Raw genomic sequence first — 21,484 nt, forward strand, 5'->3', positions numbered from 1 at the left:
CAGTCCCGTTCCCCAGGCCAGTGTCTGTCTGTCCAGCCCTTACACACCCGTCTGTCTGTCGGTCGTCTGGGCCCAGATCTGCGTCAAGCCACGCCAGCCTTAGTAACCCCCCAGCCGCCCGGCTGGCCCGTGAAGGGTGCGTCTAGTGGCGAGAGCGGGGACTGGCAATGGGGAACCGCTGGGCTCTAATTCAGCTCCGGGTGGGGGGCGTATTGTAGTGGATAAGAGCAAGGCGCTTGGAGGCAGGACTCCTGGGTTCTTTTCTGCTCTTTTCCCATGTGACTGTGGTTAAGTAACATCACCATCCGGTGCCTCAGTTTCCCCCTGTAGGGTGGGGCTAGGGACCCTGGCCCACCTCCCGGGGCGCGTGAAGCGCTGTTAATTACCCGCGGGGCCCACTGCTCCCAGTCCTGGCGGGTGGGGCCCCGGGGAAGGCTGTGTGGTGCCAGGCTACGTGGAATGGCTGAAACCCTTCCCAGCTGCCGTGGGGCTCAGCCCCGCGACCGCCCTCTGCTGCCGCCTCCTCGTGGTTATTGGCACCGGCGTTGCCAGCAGCAGCGGGGAGCAAAGTGGGGCTGGGATTGGCGCGGGCTCTGGGTCAGAGATGCCTGCGTTGGGGGGGAGAGAGGAGCCGGAGCTGGAGCCATTCTCCCAGCAAAGCCTGCAAGCCCCTGTCCCTGGCTGCTGAGACGGGCCGTCCCCAGTGCTGCAGCCAGGTTAGGGTAGGTCTCCCCGCTCTGTGGGATCCCTTCCTGCTTCACTGGGGCGGGTCTGCCAGGCTGCAGAGAGGGCAGGGGTCAGGACAGACCCCCGGCCAGCTGGCAGGACACAGCCCCCAGGGCCCAGCACCAGCTGCCTGCAGAAGGGAGCCTGGCGTAGGAGAATGGGGTTGTACAGATCCGTCAATTCACTGGCAAAGGAGCCTCAGCTGGGTACAGCTATCGTCTGTCTGTCTGCCCTCATTCACACCCCTATAGCTGTCTGTCTGTCCCCACGCACGCGCCCTGCCACCCCTGCTATCTCTCTGTCCCATTAGATACGGATGCGCCCATCCCTGTGCTAGCAAGGGGCCATATGTAGACACCTATTCTTACATGTCTCGTTTTGGGCCTCGGTCATGAAGTGTGGGGGAGTCAGGGCCCTGCACCCCCGGCTTCCTGCGATTCACCGTGACTCTCAGCCAGCCAGTAAAGCAGAAGGTTTATTAGACAGGAACCCAGTCCCAAGCAGAGCGTGTAGGTACAACCAGGACCCCTCAATCAAGTCCTTCTGGGGGGTTTAGGGAGCTTAGACCCCAGCTTGGGGTTCCCTGCGTTGCACCACCCAGCCCAAGACTGAAAACAAAACCTCTCTAGCCGTCTCTCTCCCCCTTCCCCCAGCTCCTCCCCTCCCTTTGTCCAGTTTCCCGGGCAAAGGTGTCACCTGGCACCACCCCTTCCTGGCTCAGGTAACTCTCAAGTAAAATCATCCCCTGCTATCCCATCCCCAATGCAGACAGTCCCAGTAAAACTAGACGACATTCCCAGGTCAATCTGCCCCCCCCACCCCGCTCCCTACTGCGTCACAGCCTCTGTCTCGCCTTGGGCAGAGGTGAGCTATGGAGGGATGGGGGTGAGGGACAGCGGGCAGGGTGAGACAGGCAGGTTGGTACCCGGCCGTGTCTGTTCCGGCTGCAGGGACAGAGAAGCCAAATGGAGATTCCTGTGACAGTGCAAGACAGGGGCATTTCTCGTAGGCCGGTGGGAATTATGGAAATAGGCACTCGGGAATGGCCTTGAACTTTCCTGCTTCCAACCTCTAACATCCAGGGGTCATGGGGGGACTTCCCCAGGGGGCAAATTATCCCAGTGCTGCCTCCATGGGGCTTCATGCCCCTGTCTCTGGAGCAGCTGGTGCTGGCCCCTGGTGGAGACAGGATATCAGGCCATTCCTCTGAGCACTTCCTCCTGCCCAGCTCCGGAGGGAGCCTGGCATGGTGCTGGCTAACCCTCGCCGCCCTCTGGGGCTGATGGCTCAGGTCCAGGGCCAGCTGTCAAAGCATAAATCAAGGGAAGAGGCCCTGGCAGGTCTGGGACCCGACTGCTGCCAGGCGAGGTCCCTCCGGCTTGCTTTGCATCTGCGTGAGGTGAGAGCTGTGGGCCCTGGCTCGCTCGCTGTTAAGCACCGCAGAGACACAGTAACATGCAGGAAAGAGAAGGGGAATCGCTGTCGTCTCCTGGCCTCGTGGGGCTGCTGAGGGCGAGGAGACGCTTGCTGAAAGGCAGGTGGATGGAGTCCTTGAGTGGAGGCGACATGGAGAGCGATTTCCAGCCAGGCCCAGGTCAGCATGGCCCAGGGGGAGCTAATGCCGAGATCTGCTCGGCACAACCCCTCCTGCCTCAGCCCAGGGAGGTGACTCTCAGGCCGGGGCCGCGCTACGGACGTACATTGGTACAACTGGGTCGCTCGGGGGGGGTGAGAAACGAGCGCATCGTTATACCGACCTGCCCCTGGTGTGCGCAGCGCGATGGCAGCAGCAGGACGTCTCCCGACACCAGTAACTACAGGAGCTCGCGCGGTGGCGTAGGAGCGTCTTCTCCAAAGTGCTGCCGCAGGGCCGATGCAGCGTTGGAAGTGCAGACCCGCCCTCAGCAAATCCAGCGCCCTAGCACCGGCGGGCAGAGTTTGCTGTTAACCAGAGCGGCTGGTGGGGAAGAGGAAGCCTGTGCTCCGAGGCTGTAGCTCAAAATGTAAGAACGGCCAGACTGGGTCAGAGCAAGGGTCCATCCAGCCCAGTGTCCTGCCTGCCAACAGTGGCCAGGGCCAGGTGCCCCAGAGGGAATGAACAGAACAGGGAATCATCAAGTGACCCATCCCCTGTCGCCCATTCCCGGCTTCTGGCAAACAGAGGCTAGGGACACCAGCCCTGCCCAGCCTGGCTAATAGCCATTGATGGACCTACTCTCCATGAACTGATCTAGTTCCTTTTTGAACCCTGTTCTAGCCTTGGTCTTCACAACATCCTCTGGCAAGGAGTTCCATGGGTTGACTATGCATTGTGTGAAGAAATACTTCCTTTATTTGTTTTAAACCTGCGGCCCATTAGTTCCATTGGGTGACCCCTAGTTCTTGGGTGACAAGGAGGAGTAAGTAACAGCTGCTTTTACTAGGGATGTTTGGGGCTGGGGGCCGGCCTCACGGGGTGAGTTCTCTGGCCTGTGTGGTTCAGGGCAGGCTCTGTAATCACAGGGGCTCCGTCTTGGCAGTGAAATCGCCGGCTCTTCGCCAGTACTTCCTTCCTACCTCCCAGGGCTCCACCAAGATCCTGAAACTGACGACCGAGAACATTTCCTCTTGCTCAATGATTCTCCACCGTCCCCCCAAGGTGACCCTGCTTCGCAGGCAGAGACTCTGGCCGAGCCCCCTCCCCTCACATGTGCGATAAAAACAGGAGGAGGCTGCGCCAAGCGAATCTGTTCGTGCGTGTGAGTCAGGATGTTGACAGGGAATACTTGACCTTGCAGGGTCAAGGAGTGCGAGGAGAGTCCCAGAGCCCAGACATCCACGCCGCAATTAGACAGCTCCTGGAGCCCGAATCAGCTGGCACCGGCCAGCCGCGGGTTTGGAATTGCAGTGTAGACGCACCCTAACAGCTCAAACACCAGGACACAGGTGCTGTGCCCAGACTGGAGAACTGCCCCGAGCAGAGCAGCTAGTTCCCGCTGGGGAGTCACTTGTCCGTTTCCCCCTCACCCCTGCATCTTCGTTGTGCTCTTGCCTGGCAGATTTATCACCTGGTTTCAAAGAGCAGCGCTCCAGGGGCGCGAGTCTCCAGCCTGCCCGTGGCCGCGAGACCGAAGGCAAGTAACACGCAGCGCCTCTGGTGCCTGGTGTGGGTGGGGCGTTGTTCCCGGGGAGCCCGCGGCATCTCTGATTAGATGTGCGTCCGGCCGCGGCCACTCACTGGGCAGAGGCAGGCATGGTAGGCGAAGGGGGAGGCCACTGATGCAGCAGCAGTCGCCTATCCATGCCAAGCCCGTGCCCTGCAAGCCCAGAGATGGCACCTGAGGCTGGCATGGAGGGACGGGGGCGTCTGTACTTCTGTCCACAGCACTTTGGCACAGTGGGGCCTCTGTGGAGCAACCCAGGGTGAGTGACACGAACCTTGGGCAATGGCCTGGAATTGCAGCTTCTGGACTGTCAGTGGGGAGCTCAGTGACAGGCCCCCCCTTCCCCCCCCAGCCTCGTGCCTGGCGGGAGCTTTGCTCGGCTGCTTCCTGAAGCACCAGCACGTGCCCCGAAGCCTTTCTCCGGCCCTGGAGTTCCCAGCAGCTCCCCAGCTCTGCAGCAGTTAAACCATCTCTGCTGCCGTCACAGGAGGCAGCGCGTTCCCTTGGGTGGGGCCCTGCAAAGGGACTCAGGACTCCTGGGTTCTAGTTAGGGTGACCAGACAGCAAGTGTGAAAAATCAGGACGGGGGTGGGGGGTAATAGGAGCCTATATAAGAAAAAGCCCCCAAAATTGGGACTGTCCCTATAAAATCGGGACATCTGGTCACCCTAGTTCTAGTCCTGGCTCTGCTGGGGACCTTGGCCAAGTCACTGCCTCCCTCCATGCCCAGAGAGCTCTTTGGCACAGGGGCTGTCTCTCTTTCTCCATCGGCGCAGCCCCTGGCACGCTGGGGCCCTGATCTCGGTTGAGGTGTCCGTGTAGCACCACAGAGACCAGGGCTCTGACTGTCCCCTTGAGAGCTCAGCGTGTTCTGGAAGCACCTGTCTCCATAGGCCGGGTCTGGACACACGGTTCCTGTTGGTTTCAATGGGGGCTGTCTCTGTGCTCGGATGCAGGGTCTCAGGGCTTGGCCGCGGGGGCATGGAGTGCCAAGGAGTCAATCCGCAGGATGGAGTCCCTCACTCGCTCCCTCCCCCCGCCCCAGCTCTTGCTGTGAATGTTGACTCCCACGGGGTGGCAATTAATTCTCAGGGCTGCTGGCTGCCTGCAGAGCCCAGCCTGGGTTTTTCCACTCGCAGAGGGACGTTCAGCTGGGAGCCTGACTCATTCCCGCTCAGCTGCAGCCGTCTGCATTTAGCTCCATGGCGGATGCAGTCCCGTCATTCTGGACGGTGATTTTGGTCACTGGCTTTATCTCCCCTAGTTGAAGGGTATTTTTCCGTGATTTCAAGTCAGGCGTTGTTGTGCACCCAGATCACAGCCACATGCACACACCCAGTGATATTTCATTGCCCCCTCCTCAACCCCCTCCCACCCCCCTCCACTGGCACTGCCCTCCCCCCGCCTGTCCCTGAGGCTGGATCCTGGCAGCTCCGCTCATTCCCGGGCCTTCTCTTTCACACACTCCACTCCAGCAGCGGTCATAAAAAATGCAGCAGCAATTACTGGGCCGCCTTTCCAGGGTGTCGCTCTGTGCAGCCAACCTTGCCCAGGACACAGCGCAGGCCTGGAAGGTGCAGGGACTGGGGAGGGCAGAGGAAATGACCGAGGCCAGCAGCAGGCAGGACCTGCGCAGTGTCTCGCCGCCGGTGTGGGACGGCTGAAATCATGGAAATGTGCTGGGGGGGCACAAAGCACCACGCGCAGCAGCGTCTGGACTCCGAGAAGCAGTGGGAACTAGCAAGCCCATGGCCCTGGGACCCGATTCCCCTCCCTCTCCCCCCTGGTAACACCACTGTTCTCCTGGGGTTGCTGGGAGGAGGAGGACCGGCCCCTGAGTGCAGACGGGCCCATGGGAGCACCTTGGCTGGCTGCGTAGTGCAGACCAGAGCTCCCCTCCCACGGGCTAGCACAGATCCTGTAGCCAGCCACCAAAGGCCAGATTCCCCGGTGCCCAGCACCTTGTGCCGCCACTTATACCAGCCAGAGGAGTGCAGATCATCTCTGCTCTGAGCTGCTTGGCACTGGTGTAAACGGGGAAGGGCAGCGAACAGCTCGGCCCCCGCAGTCGGACAGGAAAGGGAGCCGGCTCTACAGCCGGAGGTGTGGCGTTTCCCGCACCCGCTCAGCGTGGAGCGCGCGAAAGGCCGTTGTGCAGAGACCGCAGTGCGGGCGGCAGCCTGGGCTCCCCACTGCGAACGTAGCGAGGGTTGCGGATGAGGTCGTGCTTGGGCAGCCGGCCTGGCCGGCCTGGTGCCTGCCCTGCCGTGGCTGCACCGCTGGTTTTAGCGCTCTAGCTTGATCAAAACTAGCGTCCGTGGGTCTCTCCAAGCCGGCCACTGCTCCCCTCCAGCTGCCGGGCAGACAGCGGTGTCAGTGGAACACCTCCCCCGAGGTCAGTCGAAATACAGGTGCAAGTGAGCCGAGAAAAGCGTCCATGGATTCACCGCATCCATTAGTAAAACTCTGCTGGAGTTAATTCCTCCCCTCCGTGTCCTGTCAGGCCTCTGCTTCCAGCCCCAGGGTTCTGGTCTGTCTTTGCTGGCTGGGTTCCATTGCCCTGTGCTCCGGGGATCTTCTCCCCCTGGGGACTTCTGGGGCCAAGTCACCTCTTCACCATCTCTTATTGTAAGCTGTCTTCCAGACCTTGGCCAACGCTGCTGGTGGTTTGCTCTGGGAGGTGCTGAGTTTCATCGATTTTTGGGGCCAGAAAGAATCGTTTGGATCCCCTAGTCAGAGCTCCTGCGGGACACAGGACATAGAATTTCCCTGTGTGGTTTATGTACCCAGCCCATATCTTGTGATTGAGCTAGCACGGATTTTTCCAAACGAGCCATCCAGGCCGAGTGGGTTCCGACACTGACTCCCTTTGTGACCTTGGGTGAGCCCCTTCTCCCCTGTAACACAGAGACAGCAACACAGATTGCAGAAGATTAATTAGCTCCTATTCACCGACTGCTTGGAAGATGCAAAGTGCTAAGTATTGTAATTATTATTAATTTCTAACCCAGGGGCCGGAACCTGCCTCTGGCATATTAATGAGCTCTTAACGATGGTGCCAGAGCTCTGTCATCATTATCATGCCTGAGGTAAACCGCGCACAGGCCTCTTGATCTTCATTAGGGGGAGGTGAGAGAGGGACTGTGGTGAGCAGGAGAGCTGCAGGGTTTCTGTGTTACAGGCGTTGCCTTCCGGGGAGCCAGGAGTGCAGGGTAGCCACCGGGGAGGCTGGGGGTTCAGAGAGGGAATCGGCCAGAGCCGGGAGGGGTTGGGGGTACTTGAGGCCATGGAGCCCTCCTCTGTGCCGAGCCTGACGTTGGCACTGGGCAGAGGCCGCATGGGACCTCTGGGCACCACTTAAACCCCACTTCAGCCCTGAGGAGACTTAAGATGTGCCAGGGGGCATCCAGGCCTTGTCCTGATTCCATCCGCTCGGGGTGAATTTCACCCCTGGGAAAGGTTAAGGCTGAAGCCCATCTGGCCAGCGCTGCAAAGGAGGGCAGTGTATGTGGGGCCGAGCGCTTCATCTGGCCCGAAGAGTCTTATTTCATCAGCATCGTACTTCCCCTTTGCTGGAACCGATTCCTGATTGACTTACCCCAAGCCAGCATCAGCCTGGTGTGAAACAAAGGGCATGCGTCCACACGGCCTTTTGTGTCAGTTTAACCAAATCAGTTCAGAATCACACTGAATGTGAAACTGGTGCAATTTTCTCACGTAGACAAGCTCTTAGACTGGGAATTTTTCAGGGCAGGGATTGTCTGCAGCGCCCAGTGTGATTGGGGCCCCAATCTCCGTCACTGTGTGTCCGTGCAGTGCCCAGCCCGACGGGGCCCTGATCTCAGTCGCTGTGTCTGGGCAGCGCCCGGCCCAACGGGGCCCCAATCTCGGTCGCTGTGTGTCTGGGCAGCGCCCAGTGTGATGGGGCCCCAATCTCCGTCACTGTGTGTCCGTGCAGTGCCCAGCCCGACGGGGCCCTGATCTCAGTCGCTGTGTCTGGGCAGCGCCCGGCCCAACGGGGCCCCAATCTCGGTCGCTGTGTGTCTGGGCAGCGCCCGGCCCGACGGGGCCCCGATCTCGGTCGCTGTGTGTCTGGGCAGCACCCGGCCCGACGGGGCCCCGATCTCGGTCGCTGTGTGTCTGGGCAGTGCCCGGCCCGACGGGGCCCCGATCTCGGTCGCTGTGTGTCTGGGCAGCGCCCGGCCCGACGGGGCCCCGATCTCGGTCGCTCTGTGTCTGGGCAGCGCCCGGCCCGACGGGGCCCCGATCTCGGTCGCTCTGTGTCTGGGCAGCGCCCGGCCCGACGGGGCCCCGATCTCGGTCGCTGTGTGTCTGGGCAGCGCCCGGCCCGACGGGGCCCCGATCTCGGTCGCTCTGTGTCTGGGCAGCGCCCGGCATGGTGGAGCTGGGATGTGGGGTGACCAGGCACTAGTGACCTACACGTACTTTAAGTTGTGTCTGGGGGCTAAAACTTGAAGGCTAGTAAGGGATGTTGGAAACCGCTGGTGCTGGCCAGGAAGCAGGGGCGGGCGGGTGGTAGGGTGTGTGTGTGTGTGGCAGGGGGGTGAGTGATGCGTGTGTGTGTGTGTGGCAGGGGGGTGAGTGATGCGTGTGTGTGTGTGTGGCAGGGGGGTGAGTGATGCGTGTGTGTGTGTGTGGCAGGGGGGTGAGTGATGCGTGTGTGTGTGTGTGTGTGTGTGGCAGGGGGGTGAGTGATGCGTGTGTGTGTGTGTGTGTGTGTGGCAGGGGGGTGAGTGATGCGTGTGTGTGTGTGTGTGTGTGTGGCAGGGGGGTGAGTAATGCGTGTGTGTGTGTGTGGCAGGGGGGTGAGTAATGCGTGTGTGTGTGTGTGGCAGGGGGGTGAGTAATGCGTGTGTGTGTGTGTGGCAGGGGGGTGAGTGATGCGTGTGTGTGTGTGTGGCAGGGGGGTGAGTGATGCGTGTGTGTGTGTGTGTGTGTGTGGCAGGGGGGTGAGTGATGCGTGTGTGTGTGTGTGTGTGGCAGGGGGGTGAGTGATGCGTGTGTGTGTGTGTGTGTGTGGCAGGGGGGTGAGTGATGCGTGTGTGTGTGTGTGTGTGTGGCAGGGGGGTGAGTGATGCGTGTGTGTGTGTGTGTGTGTGGCAGGGGGGTGAGTGATGCGTGTGTGTGTGTGTGTGTGTGGCAGGGGGGTGAGTGATGCGTGTGTGTGTGTGTGTGTGTGGCAGGGGGGTGAGTGATGCGTGTGTGTGTGTGTGTGTGTGGCAGGGGGGTGAGTGATGCGTGTGTGTGTGTGTGTGTGGCAGGGGGGTGAGTGATGCGTGTGTGTGTGTGTGTGTGGCAGGGGGGTGAGTGATGCGTGTGTGTGTGTGTGTGGCAGGGGGGTGAGTGATGCGTGTGTGTGTGTGTGTGGCAGGGGGGTGAGTGATGCGTGTGTGTGTGTGTGTGGCAGGGGGGTGAGTGATGCGTGGGGGGGGAAGGGGGTGAGTGATGCGTGTGTGTGTGTGTGTGTGTGGCGGGGGGTGAGTGATGCGTGCGTGTGTGTGTGTGTGTGGCAGGGGGGTGAGTGATGCGTGTGTGTGTGTGTGTGTGGCAGGGGGGTGAGTGATGCGTGCGTGTGTGTGTGTGTGTGGCAGGGGGGTGAGTGATGCGTGCGTGTGTGTGTGTGTGTGGCAGGGGGGTGAGTGATGCGTGCGTGTGTGTGTGTGTGTGGCAGGGGGGTGAGTGATGCGTGTGTGTGTGTGTGTGGCAGGGGGGTGAGTGATGCGTGCGTGTGTGTGTGTGTGTGGCAGGGGGGTGAGTGATGCGTGCGTGTGTGTGTGTGTGTGGCAGGGGGGTGAGTGATGCGTGCGTGTGTGTGTGTGTGTGGCAGGGGGGTGAGTGATGCGTGCGTGTGTGTGTGTGTGTGGCAGGGGGGTGAGTGATGCGTGCGTGTGTGTGTGTGTGTGGCAGGGGGGAGAGTGATGCGTGTGTGTGTGTGTGTGTGGCAGGGGGGTGAGTGATGCGTGTGTGTGTGTGTGTGGCAGGGGGGTGAGTGATGTGTGCCTGTCCAAAGGGGGCACAGGGAGAGGGACCTGGCTGCTGTTGAGAGGTTGCATTTTTCCCTTCACCGATTCCTCTGGCCACGTTGACAGGAGCTGAAGGACAAAATGACGGAGCTGCTGCCTCTGATCCCCGTCCTGGATCAATACAAAGCGGACACGAAAATGATCGTGCAGCTGAAGGAGGAGGTGAGGAACGTCTCGGGGAGCTTGCTGGCAATCCAGGAGGAGATGGGCGCGTATGACTATGAGGAGCTTCAGCAGAGGGTGCTGGTCCTGGAGGCGCGGTTACATGCCTGTATGCAGAAATTGGGTATGGAACGCAGCTGCCTTTCCCTCCCTTCCCTTCCTCTCTCTCACGCCTGGGACAGCACCCAGGGGCTCCCCTCTCTGCTTCCAAAGGGCTCACGCTGAGTGTGCCACACGGTCGCGGGCCAAGAGGGAGGGCTCGGGGGGGGGGGCATGAGAGTGCCTCTTTCATGTCCATTGGGTATGGCTTTTGCTTGCTGAGTGAGCGCAGGGTTCCCTGTCTGGGTAATCTCATTCCCTGTGTTGTTTCTACACACAGGGGAGTGGGGTCTAGGGGTTAGCGCAGGGGGGCTGGGAGCCCGGACTCCTGGGTTCCATCCCCAGCTGTGGGAGGGAAGCAGGGTCTGATGGGTTAGAGCTAGGGGCTGGGAGCCAGGACTCCTGGGTTCTCTGCTCACCTCTGGGAAGGGAGTGGGGTCTGATGGGTCAGAGCAGGGGAGGGCTGGGAGCCAGGACTCCTGGGTTCTCTGCTCACCTCTGGGAGGGAAGCAGGGTCTGATGGGTCAGAGCAGGGGAGGGCTGGGAGCCAGGACTCCTGGATTCTCTCCCAGCTGTGGGAGGGAAGCAGGGTCTGGTGAGTTATAAGCAGGGGAGGTGCCGCCAGCTGCTGAGGAAGGTGATGCAGGTTTCTGAGTCTGGTTCCAGGACCCCGGCCCCAGTGACCCGTGTCTGGGGATGCCTAGGCTCCTCTCTCACGTTTGGATGCCAGGGCCAGACTAGGAGGGTGACAGGAATTCCCCTGGGCTCCCCCCAGCGAAAGGTGCCGGGAGTGCCAGCTCCCATTGCAAAGCGCCTGGGATGGTGTCACCCTCATGCCATCTCTATTGTGGCTGAGCTGACAGCTGATTCGCTCCCACGTGCTCCTGGGCCGAGCCCCAGCCAGGGTCCAGGGGGCAGACATCCCGCCAGGCTGGAGAGAGGGCAGCGCTAGGGGACTGATGCCAGACAGCCGGGTTAGCCTCCGCAGAGGGCACGTGCAGAGCGAGCAGCTGGAAGCACCAGCCCGGGGCAGACTGGGGCCCATCCAGCCCGGGCCCGTCTCCAGCAGTGTCAGAAGTCGTATGGAGCCCTGCAGGAGGCAGAGATGGGATAATCTGCCCTCAGGGAAACCCTTCCTGACCCCCAGTAGTTATACCCTGAAGCAGGAAGTTTTCCAGAGCACCTGCTGGTTTAGTGAATAGTCTCTGTATCGTCTGAATGTCCAACCCTTTTGTGAACCCTGCTGAACTTGGTGTCAGCAACACCTTGTGGGAGAGAGTTCCACTGGCCAACAGAAACTGTGTTTCCTCCTCGCTGCCTTTGAACTTGCCACCTTCCTGTTTCACTGACCGTCCCTTTGCTATGAGATAGGGAGAACCGAAGATCCAGCCAAGCCTTGGCCTGGAAGACGACTCTATTGTTCGGGGTCGGCCCATGCTGAGAGCAGCCTAGCGTTTATTCCTACAGTGTTATTCGCATCACCGCGGCCCACCGTGCTAGGCACAGCACAAGACCAGCCCTTCCCGTCTGGGCATTCAGTGGGCGTGGCAGGGGGCAGGCACAGAGAGGGGAAGTGATCGGCCCCAGGTCACCCAGCAGACAAGAGACCCGGGTGCATTCCCTGCCCCCCGAGCACTTTCCCTGGGCAAGACCAGCCTGAGATGAGAGCCGGGAGGAGAGTTGCTCAAGGAGGGGCCTGTAATCTCCATTTCTCTTCTGTAACCGGGGGCGCCATGTTCCCCGTGAAGCCGGGGCAGCCCTCGCACGGAGCTCTGATGAGCAGACGGCTCTGCCGGGCTGCCTGGCTTTCCCCTCTCAGCTTGGGTCGCTGCTTGCCCTCCGATGCGGGCTGGGAACGGCTGCTTTTCACCTGTGTCTCACTCTCCAGGAGCCCAGCCCACGGGCTTTGCTGCTCCAAGCTAGAAATCCCAATACAACAGTAGCCAAGGGTGGCAGGGGCTTCAGTTGGGCTGGGCTGGCCTTGTGATGCCGCCCTGAGGCCTGGGTCTCGAGACAGAGGCAGTTTTAATTTAATTTAATTTAATAATAAAGGAGATATCCCATCTCCTAGAACTGGAAGGGACCTTGAAAGGTCATCGAGTCCAGCCCCCTGCCTTCACTAGCAGGACCAAGTACTGATTTTGCCCCAGATCCCCAATGGCCCCCTCAAGGATTGAACTCACAACCCTGGGTTTAGCAGGCCAATGCTCAAACCACTGAGCTATCCCTCCCCCCTCGCAGCTCTGCTCGCTCCCTGCTGCCAACCTCTTGTCTGGATGCAGGCTGCAGATGCTGGGAGCTGTCCCAGTGCACCCAGGCGTCCACGTGGCTGATTTGCCGCTCTGCTGAGCCCTTTCCAGTGCTAATGCTTAGACCCTGGCGCCCGTGCAGAGCAGGGGTGGAACGGGATTGTTTTGTGCCTGCTCTGCGCTGGCAGAAACGGCTGCCCCATGCAGAGCCAGAGGGAATCAGGATGTTTTCCTGAAAACTCCCCCACTCCCCTGGCATCTCCCATGCTGAGCTTCCCCAGTGAACCCATGTGTGTGATGAGCCAGCGTGGTGCTGGGCTGGGAAGCGGGAGAGCTGGGTTCTAATCCTGACACTTCACTCTCTGGGGCTGGGGCTGTCCCTCGCTCTCCATCCATGCAGCACTTGGCACGGCTGGTGCCCTGATCTCGGTCAGGGCCTGGGCAGCACCCGGAACAGCAGGGCTCCAGTCCCTGCTTTAATATTGTAATAACCGGGGTAGGCAGGACCCAGCCCTGCTCTGGCTCGGTGGCTACCGGCGCTGCACAGGGACGGGGGGAGGTGGCACATGAAGGCTGGTGTATACAAGGCAGCCTGATCGCCCGCTGCTTGGACCCCTGGCAATATGAGCGGGTTATAGATGGGGGTTTGGAGGGGTCTTTCTGCCCCTCCCCAGTGAAGCAGAGCTGGTGTCCCCATTGCACAGACAGGGACTGAGGCACAGAGGGGCTAAGTGACTTGCCCCAGGTCACACAGGGAGTCTGTTGCAGAGCAGGTCTCCCAAGGCCTAGGGGCGTGCCCTGACCACTGCCCCCTGTCCTCTCGGCTCAGGCCCTGCCACTCCCTCACCAGGGTGGGGGGAGCTGTGCACAGGGCAGTGAAAAGTCAGGTACAAGGCTCCAGGTGTTGACGAATTAGCCCGAAGCAAAGTGGTATTTGCATGTGGGATTTTCAGCCGATCTTGCTGGTGTTTTTTGGAGGTTTTGTGCATCGCCTGTTGAGGCGTTTGGGCCTGCTCCCTTCTGAGCTGTGGTTTTAGGGTTTGATTTCGCCAGGCAGAACAAAATCTGGGATCCAGCTCTCAGCCGGATCAGTGACAATGGAGAGGGACCCGGATTGTAATTACGCCTGTGTGAATCCGGTTACTCCAGATCCACACTGGATTAATTGAGATCAGGCTCAAGGCCACAAACCCCCAGGAAGGTCCCTGCTTTGCCTGGACGTGAATCCCAGGGGTCAGGATCGACTGGGAGAGCGAGGAGCCTTGTACAGACATCAGCCTCCGCTGGCCGGAATCGATAGCGCCCCCTCGAAGGCACCGGGGCTCCAGTAATTTACACCCGCTGAAGACGGGGACTGACTCGAGCCAGTTCCTGTCTAGCTCTGTCCTGGGATCGGGGGGTCCTCGTGGAGATGGGGATGCCTTTCCCCCCAAAGTCGCACTGCTTTAACAGAAATCAGGGTTGGAAGGGATTCAGTTACACTGGTGCAAACGCCTGTGCTGCCGCCCTCCCGCCGATTTCACCCAGTGTGCCAGAGACGCGCGCGTGCTGGGGAGGCGTCGGGTTCACACTGGCCCAGGGCAGCCAGCTGCAATCAGAGGCAGAGCGCCCACCGGGGGACTGGCCTGATGTAAGCACACACCACTAGCCTTGCTGTGCGGCTGGACGCTGCTGCCGCCATGGGTGGGACGAACGTTCCCCCACTGCGCCCAGTTCTGGTGAGGGATGCAGGCAGGGACAGGAGCAGCATCTACCTGGCTCGGGGAGGCACCAACCGGCTGGCTGTCGGTAGGGGACGTTCTCGAAGCACTGCACAGCCCGGACAGGAGGCTGCCGAGTGTGGAGGGGTCTCTGTCACTGCCGTCCCAGCCCCCTCCCGCACACCCTGCTCTGCCCCCCACTGATCCCCGCCCGCCTCAGCGGTTGGGCAGGTTTCTCTCCTGTAACCATTCTCTCTGTCCTGCCGCAGGCTGCGGGAAGCTGACGGGTGTCAGTAACCCCATCACCATCCGGGCGTCGGGATCCCGGTTCGGATCGTGGATGACCGACACCATGGCTCCCAGCGCCGACAGCAGGGTGAGTGCCGAGGGCTTGTGCTGGCGGGTGAGTGCCGGGCTGGGGCCGGGAGGAGTCCGGGGGCTGCCTAGCCTTCCCATGGCTCCTCTCCCCTTGCAAGCCACCCATGTGGCTTGCATCACTCTGCAAAGCCTCAGACGGCTGCAGGCCAAGGCTTCCATGGCCGTTTTGGGTGCACACCGTGGAGGAAGGGGTCTGATCCCCAGCCCCCAAGAAGGGCGCAGCACCCGCAGTCGGGACCGGATCTCTCAGCAGCTCCTGACACGCCACTCAAGGCAGGGTTTTCCCAGGAGCTCAGCACCCAGCGTGGATCTGCCGTGCTGGGCGCGTCAGACAATCTGGCCACTTATTCCGGTGCCTAAAGCAGCGGTTCTCAAACTTTTGTACTGGTGACCCCATTCACACAGCCAGCCTGTGTGTGCGACCCCCTTATGAAGTAAAAACACTTTTTTTAAATTTAACTCTGTTATAAATGCTGGAAGTGGAGGCTGACAGCTCGTGACCCCCATGTAATAACCTCATGACCCCCTGAGGGGTCACAACCCCCAGTTTGAAAACCCCTGGCCTAAAGGATTGCTGGCCCCGATCCTGGACAAGGAGCCCTTGTGACAATTCCAGCCCCTGCCCTGTCTATTTCCGTGCCCAGGGCCAGTCCAGCCTTTAATCCAAGCAATGGGAAACACACACCCCTTAAAAACCGCCTGTAACCGTGGCCAGAGGAGATGAGCCTGGGGGGGTGACGCTCAGCCAACTCTGAAATCAGGCACACCAGGCATTTCTATCATGGTGCCGCTTTAGTTCTTAAAATGTCGCCAAGCGTCCGGTCTGCAGAAAGAGCGAAAACCCGTTTATCATGGTAGACTGTGGAGGGTGGGGAGAGCTAATAAAACTCTGGGAAACACCCGTAAAGGTGCAGCGTCTTCATTGTGCAGAGCCCAGCAGAGCTCGAGAGAGGCAATTACTAGTGTCAAGAAATCCCAGTCCCCGTGAGAGATGCCAGCCGTTTCTGCAGCCAAGCACCCGCTTTTCTGCCAGGAGGGCCAGGGCTGCACGCTGGAGGCTATTAACAACGTGGAGCGGAAGCGGAGGCTCCTGTTTCTAATTCCACATCTCTCTCATTCATTGTCTTTCTGTTGCACCTCCTGCAAACGGTGTCGGGTGCCCCCTAGCAGCGTGTCCCACGTGCGTAGCCGGAGAGTGAGCCTGGCGCCTGGAGTAACCTCTGGCCACACGGTGCAAAGCGGGTTAGACCCTTCGCTGGCGTCACCTGGCACCGGGAACACGTACTAGGAAGGGGGTGGGGGCAGGGAAGCGTGCTGCATGGCCCCCGGCGATGGCGTCTTGAAGCCTAAAGATACCCTAGGCCTTGTCGACTTGGAAACTGGGGCCAGACTAACGCCCGCGGCTGCAGCTCGCGCCATGAGTTACTTCAGTGCAGGATCACGCGTGGCCGTGTGCAGGGGGAATCGGGGCCTTACTTCTCTGTATGTCCTTCCTTGGTTATATGATGGACGCCCCTGCTGGCCATGCAGGCCTGTAGCCAGGGCCTTGTAAACACAGCCAGAGGCGTGCTGGAGCCAGTGGCAGAGCTGTTCCCCTTGTAGCAGGCTGGCTGCAGGGGGCAGGGCTCCATGGGGCTGTGCATCACACCTGGGGACACAGCTGAAGGATTGGGGGAGCGGGGAAGTTACCCAGAGGGGGCGCATGGTTCATAGGACTGAACCTAGTGCTTGAGGAGGTGAAACTGGGAGCCAGGACTCCTGGGTTCTATTCCTGCATCGAGGAAGGGAGGGAGGGAGGGAAGCCAGGACTCCTGGGTTCTGTTCCTGCATCGAGGAAGGGAGGGAAGCCAGGACTCCTGGGTTCTATTCCTGCATCGAGGGAGGGAGGGTGGGAAGCTGGGACTCCTGAGCTCCAGCCCTGACTTGAGGAGAGGAGTCTGGGTTTAGAGCAGGGAACTCTTGGATTCTTTCCCAGCACTTGGGCAAGTCACTTTTCTCTGGGCCTCAGGACAAGCATCATTCCCTTGTCTCCTTTTCCTGTTCACACCGGCGGGGCTGTCTCTCGCTCTGCGTGGGCAGCGCCCGGCATGTCAGAGCCTGATGCTGGAGATACTACAGGGGTGACCCCAAGAATTGCTTAGTGGGTGTGTCGTCACACAGCAGTGCTGTCCCAGCACCCGCCCGAAGCAGAGCGAAAGCACACCCGGCGTGGCTGGTAACCAATGGAGACGTAGCCGGGGCTGCTGGTCGTTTTAATTCATGAAGGAAGAGAGGCTTCCAGGAGGCCAGAGTTCAGGCCGCCATTGCTCTGTAGCTGCGTGGGAGCTTGGCCAGTGCTGGCAGCTCGAGCTGCCTGGCAGGATGGATGGGAGAGCTGCGTGTCACTGCAAATGGCAGGTTTTTATGTAGGGCTCGGGGGAGCGGCAGGGGCTGATGGATGGCCTCTGGGAGAAATTGGATTTCTAACATGCGGCAGAGCAATCGGCCTTTTATTGATCGTGGGGTTTGCGTTTTCAAACCAGATGGGCAGAGGCCTGGGGGACCAAAGGACCAAACCAGCCCCCAAGCCCCAGTGACTCTCCCCAGCATCCAGTGAGGATTGGGCGTCCTTTGTGCCTGGACTCCGGGCTCAGCCCGGTGCTGGCACTCGAGGAGCAGGGCTGGCTGGGCCAGCTGGGGGTTAGTGGCATTTCCAGCCACAATGTAGAACTGTGCTAAGATTGGGGGTGCGAGCGCACGGGGCTCCGTTCTCTGCTGCCCAGTACCCTGCTGGCGGGGGGGGGAGGAGGCACTTGCTTTCACTGGCATACATGGCTGTGCGAGGGGCCGGGCGGTGGATCGGGCCCCTGGGGCCAAATCCTCAGTTGGCACAAATGGGCGTAGCCCTCGTAAAGTCCCTGGGGCTGCCGTGTGTTACGCCCCTTCCTCCTCTATTCCCTGGGGCCTGAGACAGGCATGGAATAACGTCCAAGGCCAGCAAGCCAGTCAGCACCAGGCCCTGCCCCCCCCAGACCAGCCTGAGGGGACTTGTCTGCTCCCCAGTCCTTGTTGGATTTCTCTCTCCCTATTGCTGGGAGACCCCCGAACGCCGCAGCAGCGACGCACCCAGCAGAGCGTCCATTTGCAGCTGAAGTCACGTGCGGCGTGGGCAGGGCCACGTCGCTCTGCCGTGGAGCGGCAAGCGCTGGGACTGGCCCAAGAGCTGCAGGGTGCGTGCCGGGCCCGGTGCCCAGGGGTAGAGAGCTCCTTCCCCTCACTGCTCGTGCTGGGGCAAGCAGCCAGGGCAGGGATGGCTTATTCAGCCTCCCCTCATCCAGCCAGGGCAGGACTGTTCTGTCAAGTCCGTTCGCTCGGGCTCTGCACATCTCCTGTTAGTGACACTCGTCCTGCCGAGATCAGGGGCCGCCGGGCGCATCGAGCCTGGCCTGGGCGAGGTGCTAGCACGGGGTGCTCAGCGCTTCTTGTGAAAGCGACGGAGACCTTCAGCTTCCATTCAAAAACAGCCCTGGGGGTTACCGAATGGACCCCAGAGAGCTCGGGACCCAGGCAGCGGAAAAGAACCCGAAGGGTTCGTGTTAAAAGCAATCGCCTGATTTCGGGGCCTGACTCGGGCATGTTCACAGACCCGTGGCTGCCTGTCACGTGCAGGGCTGGCTCCGGGCACCAGCCGAGCAAGCTGGTGCTTGGGGCGGCAGATTGTTGGAGGCGGCATTCTGCCCAATCCTAGGGCGGCGCGGCCGCTTTTTTTTTTGTTCTTGTTCCGCTCCGGCCGCCCTGTAGGAGGTGGCGGCGCGGAGAACCAGAGCGCCCTGCAGGGCAGTCCTCTTCCTTCCCTCCCCGCCGACCGGAGCGGAGCCCTCGCGGCAGGAGGCGGCGCAGCGGGAGGGCTGCGTGGCAGTGCCCCTGCTGTAGCCCTGGCCGCCCCCTTCTCTCTCTTTCCCGCCCGCTCCCTCCCTCCCCTCCCCAGCCGGTCCCCTGCACCCACACTCCGGCCACGCCGCAGGTTTTTTTTGTTTTTGCTTGGGGCGGCCCTGTCATGTGGGTTGCACGGGTGGAGATGACGGCAGTAAGCCCTGCTGAGGAGCAGGGTCCCGTCGCTCGGCCAGAAGCTGGAGCTGGCGTCTCTGCCCGTCTCTCTCCTCCTGTTTCCACCCGAGGTTTAACGTGTGGAGCTGCCGTTCAGGGCCCTTGCCAATAGACTTTACTGGGGGTCTGCGCGGGGCCCAGCGTCGTGGGGCTCAGGGGGGCGCTCGCTCCCCTATCATTCTTCTCTAAACATTTAAGCCAGTGTGAGAGGCTGGGGGGCTGCTGGCTCGGTTAGTCCCGGCTCAGCCGGCCCCAAAGGCTCCTGCCTGGGCTGCAGCTCCAGGAATTCATGAAACCTCGAAGTCCTGCTCTGGCGTGGGAGCTGCCCGGGCTGGGGGCCCAGGGAGTCATTGCTCCGTGCGGGGAGGGAGCGGCATGGGGGAGGCAGCCGTGCTGATGCCGCTGCAGCGCAGGGGCTGGAAAGACGCCCAGGGGCTGGGGGGTCCAAGCCTCATGCAGGGCCCTGCCCAGGGGCTGGGGGGCCCAGGCCTCATGGAAGGCCCTGCCCAGGGGCTGGGGGGCCCAGGCCCCATGCTGGGTCGCACACGGGGTGAGGGGGCCCAGGCCTCTTGCTGGGCCCTGCTCAGGGGTTGGGGGCCGGGGGGGTCTGGGCCCCACACAGGGGTGAATTTTCCCCGGGATCCGCTGCCCCCTCTAACCGTGTGGCTGGTCTCTCCCGCCCAGGTCTGGTACATGGACGGTTACTACAAGGGGCGCCGGGTGCTGGAGTTCCGGACCCTGAACGACTTCATCACGGGCCAGAACTTCGTGCAGCACCTGCTGCCGCACCCCTGGGCCGGGACGGGCCACGTGGTCTTCAACGGCTCCCTCTACTACAACAAGTACCAGAGCAACATCGTGGTGAAGTACCACTTCCGCTCGCGGAGCGTGCTGGTGCAGCGCAGTCTGAACAGTGCCGGCTACAACAACACCTTCCCCTACTCCTGGGGGGGCTTCTCTGACATCGACTTCATGGTGGACGAGAACGGGCTGTGGGCGGTCTACACCACCAACCAGAACGCCGGCAACATCGTGGTGAGCAAGGTGGACCCGCAGACGCTGGAGATCCTGCGCAGCTGGGACACCGGCTACCCCAAGCGCAGCGCCGGCGAGTCCTTCATGATCTGCGGCACCCTCTATGTCACAAATTCTCACCTGGCCGGGGCCAAGATCTATTTTGCCTACTACACAAACACTTCTAGCTACGAGTACACGGACATCCCGTTCCACAACCAGTACTCCCACATCTCCATGCTGGACTACAACCCACGGGAGAGGGTGCTGTACACGTGGAACAATGGCCACCAGGTCGTGTACAACGTCACGCTCTTCCATGTCATAAAGACTTCGGGCGAGTTGTGAAACCACTGCCGGACTCGGTTCTTCGCTCTTTCTTTTTTTACACTGCGGGATCGACCGTTCTTTTCATGAAGCAAAGCCCAGAGGTGGTTCTTTGTGTTTTTTTCTTTCTTCCTGTGGTTGACATGACGCATGGATCTCGTCTGCTTTCGTTGGAGCCAAGGTCAATTATTTTATTTTATTTTATTTTTGGTGGCAAATAAAAATGATTTCTTTGACATTTGATGGAGCTTGTGCCTTTTCTTTCCGGTTGTGGCCATGCCTCTCTGCTTCTGTGCAGGGGACGCGGGATTCTAATTCCCGCGGGGAATTCACCCCGTAAATATAGAAATACGTGAGAGTTGCACACAAACATTAAAAAGTGCATTATACACCAAGTGTATATAACCAGAAGGGTGAGAAATGTAAAAATTCGACAGCCAAAGTTCAATATTGAAATAATAGCAGCCGTTAAGCTGAGCACCGAAGCGCAGACGTACCCAGCTAGAATAATGGTAAATGTTAAAAATGAGAGAGATAAAATGTATACAACTCAAATGATAAATGTTAAAAATGATACACGCAAGTAAAATACTGGGAAGCGTTAGAAAGGATCGATTTTAAAATGCTCTATGGGTAAACTACTGGTCAGTATGAAAACCCAGACATACAAATACGATAACAGAACTAGCACCTTGTTACTATTGAGTTATTCCCATGTCACCCAGAGTCCTCGCTGGTGGCTGCGTTGGGCTGGCTGCGCCGCGGATTGTAACATTTCTGTTCTCTTGTAGTAGTTCTGCGCAGAGGGACCAGCACAGCGGGGTCTGGCCCGTGACTGGGGCTTCCAGGCATTACCGTAATACACCCAATACATGCCGTACGGCGTCTACACAATGGGGTCTTGCTCCAGGACTGGGGCTCCTTGGTGGTACCCCTCTACAGCTAATAACACGCATGGGGCGTACGTGGCGTCTGGGCCTCTGGCTGCCCCCCGTGCACGGGGTGTTTCTCCTCTTCAGCAGCGCCCAGCCCGACGGGGCCCCGATCTCGGTCGCTGTGTGTCTGGGCAGCGCCCAGCCCGACGGGGCCCCGATCTCGGTCGCTGTGTGTCTGGGCAGCGCCCAGCCCGACGGGGCCCCGATCTCGGTCGCTGTGTGTCTGGGCAGCGCCCGGCCCGACGGGGCCCCGATCTCGGTCGCTGTGTGTCTGGGCAGTGCCCGGCCCAACGGGGCCCCGGTCTCAGTCGCCGTGTGTCTGGGCAGTGCCCGGCCCAACGGGGCCCCGGTCTCAGTCGCCGTGTGTCTGGGCAGTGCCCGGCGCGATGGGGCCCCGGTCTCGGTCGCTGTGTGTCTGGGCAGTGCCCGGCCCGACGGGGCCCCGGTCTCAGTCGCCGTGTGTCTGGGCAGTGCCCGGCGCGATGGGGCTGAGGTCTGAGCTGGGGCCTCAAGGGTCTCTGGTAGTAAAATTGACTCCAGCTCAGTTAAGAGGACACTGTCTGGATGCAAGAAGAAGTGCATCTGAAGAAGTGAGGTTCTTACCCACGAAAGCTTATGCTC

At 60.5% G+C, this 21,484-nt stretch overlaps 1 protein-coding gene across 2 annotated transcripts in view; it reads left to right on the plus strand.

Moving 5' to 3' along the window:
• Positions 1-20,169, plus strand: part of OLFM2 (olfactomedin 2) — an 83,081-nt gene extending 62,912 nt beyond the window's left edge. For both annotated transcript variants that reach the window (XM_054012167.1, XM_054012166.1), the window contains exons 4-6: positions 9,980-10,199; positions 14,393-14,499; positions 19,272-20,169. In XM_054012167.1, the coding sequence (XP_053868142.1) occupies positions 9,980-10,199; positions 14,393-14,499; positions 19,272-19,949 (1,005 nt within the window). In that variant the 3' untranslated portion in view covers positions 19,950-20,169. The remainder of the gene's footprint in view (positions 1-9,979; positions 10,200-14,392; positions 14,500-19,271) is intronic.
• The last annotated feature ends 1,315 nt before the right edge of the window (positions 20,170-21,484 follow it).

This window comes from Malaclemys terrapin, chromosome 23 (assembly GCF_027887155.1).
Source record: "Malaclemys terrapin pileata isolate rMalTer1 chromosome 23, rMalTer1.hap1, whole genome shotgun sequence".
Classification (NCBI taxonomy): Eukaryota; Metazoa; Chordata; order Testudines; family Emydidae; genus Malaclemys; species Malaclemys terrapin.